General features: G+C 39.1%; 1 protein-coding gene across 1 annotated transcript; it reads right to left on the bottom strand.

Annotated features, from left to right (window-relative positions):
* Window positions 1-1,014: 1,014 nt before the first annotated feature.
* LOC120420170 (uncharacterized) lies at window positions 1,015-1,881 on the bottom strand. The gene is made up of 3 exons (XM_039583139.2): window positions 1,792-1,881; window positions 1,212-1,725; window positions 1,015-1,148 (listed from the first exon to the last, which is right to left on the bottom strand). Exons 2-3 carry the CDS (start codon window positions 1,684-1,686, stop codon window positions 1,015-1,017), a joined length of 609 nt encoding a protein of 202 aa, XP_039439073.1. The 5' UTR covers window positions 1,687-1,725; window positions 1,792-1,881.
* Between the last annotated feature and the right edge of the window lie 245 nt (window positions 1,882-2,126).

Genomic DNA, 2,126 nt, shown 5'->3' with positions numbered 1-2,126 from the left:
GAATATTTTCGGTAATTTTTACGTCTTCTTGAAAGTTGTTAGGCTCGCCAATCCAAGCAACTTTGTTTTAGCACGCAATCTACGCCTTCTACGACAAAATTTAGAGAAACCCTTAGAAGTTTTGAATATTTTCGATGTTTAAGTTTTTGATCGCTATAATTTTTGTTTTCGTTAAATCTTTTATTTTTAGAAAATTAATGATTGTAGAACTACTAAACTAGTGTTAAATGCATTTATTTAATTTAGTCCGTTCTTTCAAATCAAAAAGTTGTTCAAAATGAACTCAAGTCGAAAATCTGACAAAATCTTTCAATATCTGGCACCAGGATGAATCTTTATTCAGGCTGACGCTTGAAAAATCTGGCATTTCCTGATTTATCTGACAACCCTGATCACAAGGGTGCATTGCGAGATACGGGAAATAGAAGCGGCTTGTCAAGTATAGCAAAACGGTGAAAATGTTACTAAATTTTTGCGATTGCAAATAAAACCTACCGAATTTTCAGCTATGCAAAACGGCTCAGCGTTCTGTTCTCATTTTTTTTTTTGTTGGAGTACACATTGTGATTTCATTTCTCAATCAAACAAAAAAACATTTATATTTTTCATCAAGAGAAGTTTTATTCGTATTCTCTTCATTATCACAGTTTGTTGCAGCTTTGTTTGAGCAAATAACAATTGGGTACTAAAGCCCTATGTAATTTTTTATGTACAACGGTAAAAAACACGATTAAAAACCATTTCTGATCACTTTTTTTCATTTTAACGCAAAAAAAAATTTTGTCAAGACAACATTTTTTCGATGGATCAACTATGGTTCCCTTGGAAAGAGCTGTCAAGTAGGAGCTTTTCTGTCAAGAAGGACCGCGGGGTTAATTTTTCAAAATTGATTCAAAAATCCATTTTTAACTCTTTGTGGTCGTGCAATGGGTCATTGTACTCAGAAAAATAAGCTTTATCGCTGTAAACAATAATATCAGCAATCTAAGCTTCATTTTAGGACCCAATTCTCAACTATTGTGGAATTTTAAATTCCATCTCCAGCATTTTTATTAAAACATAGTTGGCATCATTTCTACTTGAAAGCTGCTCCCAAAATGACACGTGCAAAATTAGTTCAGCTGAGGTGATAGAGTGGCCAATGTTTTCTAAAACAAGAGAAAGAAAATTACCTACGTTGAAAAAAGAGCCTTCAAATCATAGAACCATACCGGCAATCGTCCTCCTGACTTCCAACTCCGACCTCATACAGCCGCAAACGCTTCGCATTCCCTCGATGACCCTCCCCAAGCTCCAACTCCGCCCAACAATCTCCTCCTTCATCAGCACGTGCAGCACCTTCAGCTGTTCCACCAGGGTCTCGGCGCTGTTCAGCACATCCTCCAGAATCGTGTTCAAAATGGACAAATTCTTACAGTACAACTCCAAGTTCGCGGGGTATGGATTTGCCTCCGGTTCTTTCCCGGATCCCGCATCCAGCACACCCTTTTTGACGCTCTCGATGGCGTTGCAGTACTGGGAGCCCTTTTGGACGGTGGATTGCCACTTTTTGAACAGTTCAAGGAACTTGGCGACCGCATCCGATACGCGTGAGGCACCTACCGTGCTGCCGGAAGGGGACGCCGGCGTACGGGGTGATTGAAGGCGGGTTTTGGAGACGTTCAGGCGGTCCGGCGTGGCGGACATTTTAATATTTCGGTATTTGATCGGATATTTACAGTGTTGCTAAAATCGCAGATATTAAACATTTTATTAAACCGTTAAAAAAATGATTTATTGAAATCAACTTACCGCTATTAGGATTGTTTACATTCATAAAATAACACTGCGTTCATTTGACAACTCCTAAACGCGTCGGTAAAGCAGCGCGAGCACGTGCTGCCAGCACTGAACTGAAATTCCCGCGCTCTGCGCAGGTCCTCTAGTACTGCGATTTTCAAACTGACCGTTATTTATCTTTTTTTTGGTTGGAGTTTTACGGAAAAAATATTTTTTTTAAACTTGAGTAGACCTCATTAGTTTACCGAAAAGATTGTTGGGAGACTAAAAAAAAAACAAAGTCTCTGTTGCAAATTTCTGCTCATTTCTAGGCGGAAGGTTTTGAGGGGTGAGTCACCCAAAACCTC

The sequence above is a fragment of the Culex pipiens genome, chromosome 2, assembly GCF_016801865.2.
Source record: "Culex pipiens pallens isolate TS chromosome 2, TS_CPP_V2, whole genome shotgun sequence".
Classification (NCBI taxonomy): domain Eukaryota; kingdom Metazoa; phylum Arthropoda; class Insecta; order Diptera; family Culicidae; genus Culex; species Culex pipiens.
Note: the sequence above shows the minus strand (reverse complement) of the source record. Positions and strands in the feature narration are given on the sequence as shown.

What these genes read in the sequence shown, in the direction of transcription:
- LOC120420170 (XM_039583139.2), bottom strand. Translation starts at nt 1,686, where the DNA reads ATGTCCGCCACGCCGGACCGCCTGAACGTCTCCAAAACCCGCCTTCAA. An exon ending in AGTCAGGAGGACGATTGCCG is followed by an intron (nt 1,149 to 1,211) that starts GTATGGTTCTAT and finishes CTCTTGTTTTAG; the next exon opens with AAAACATTGGCCACTCTATC.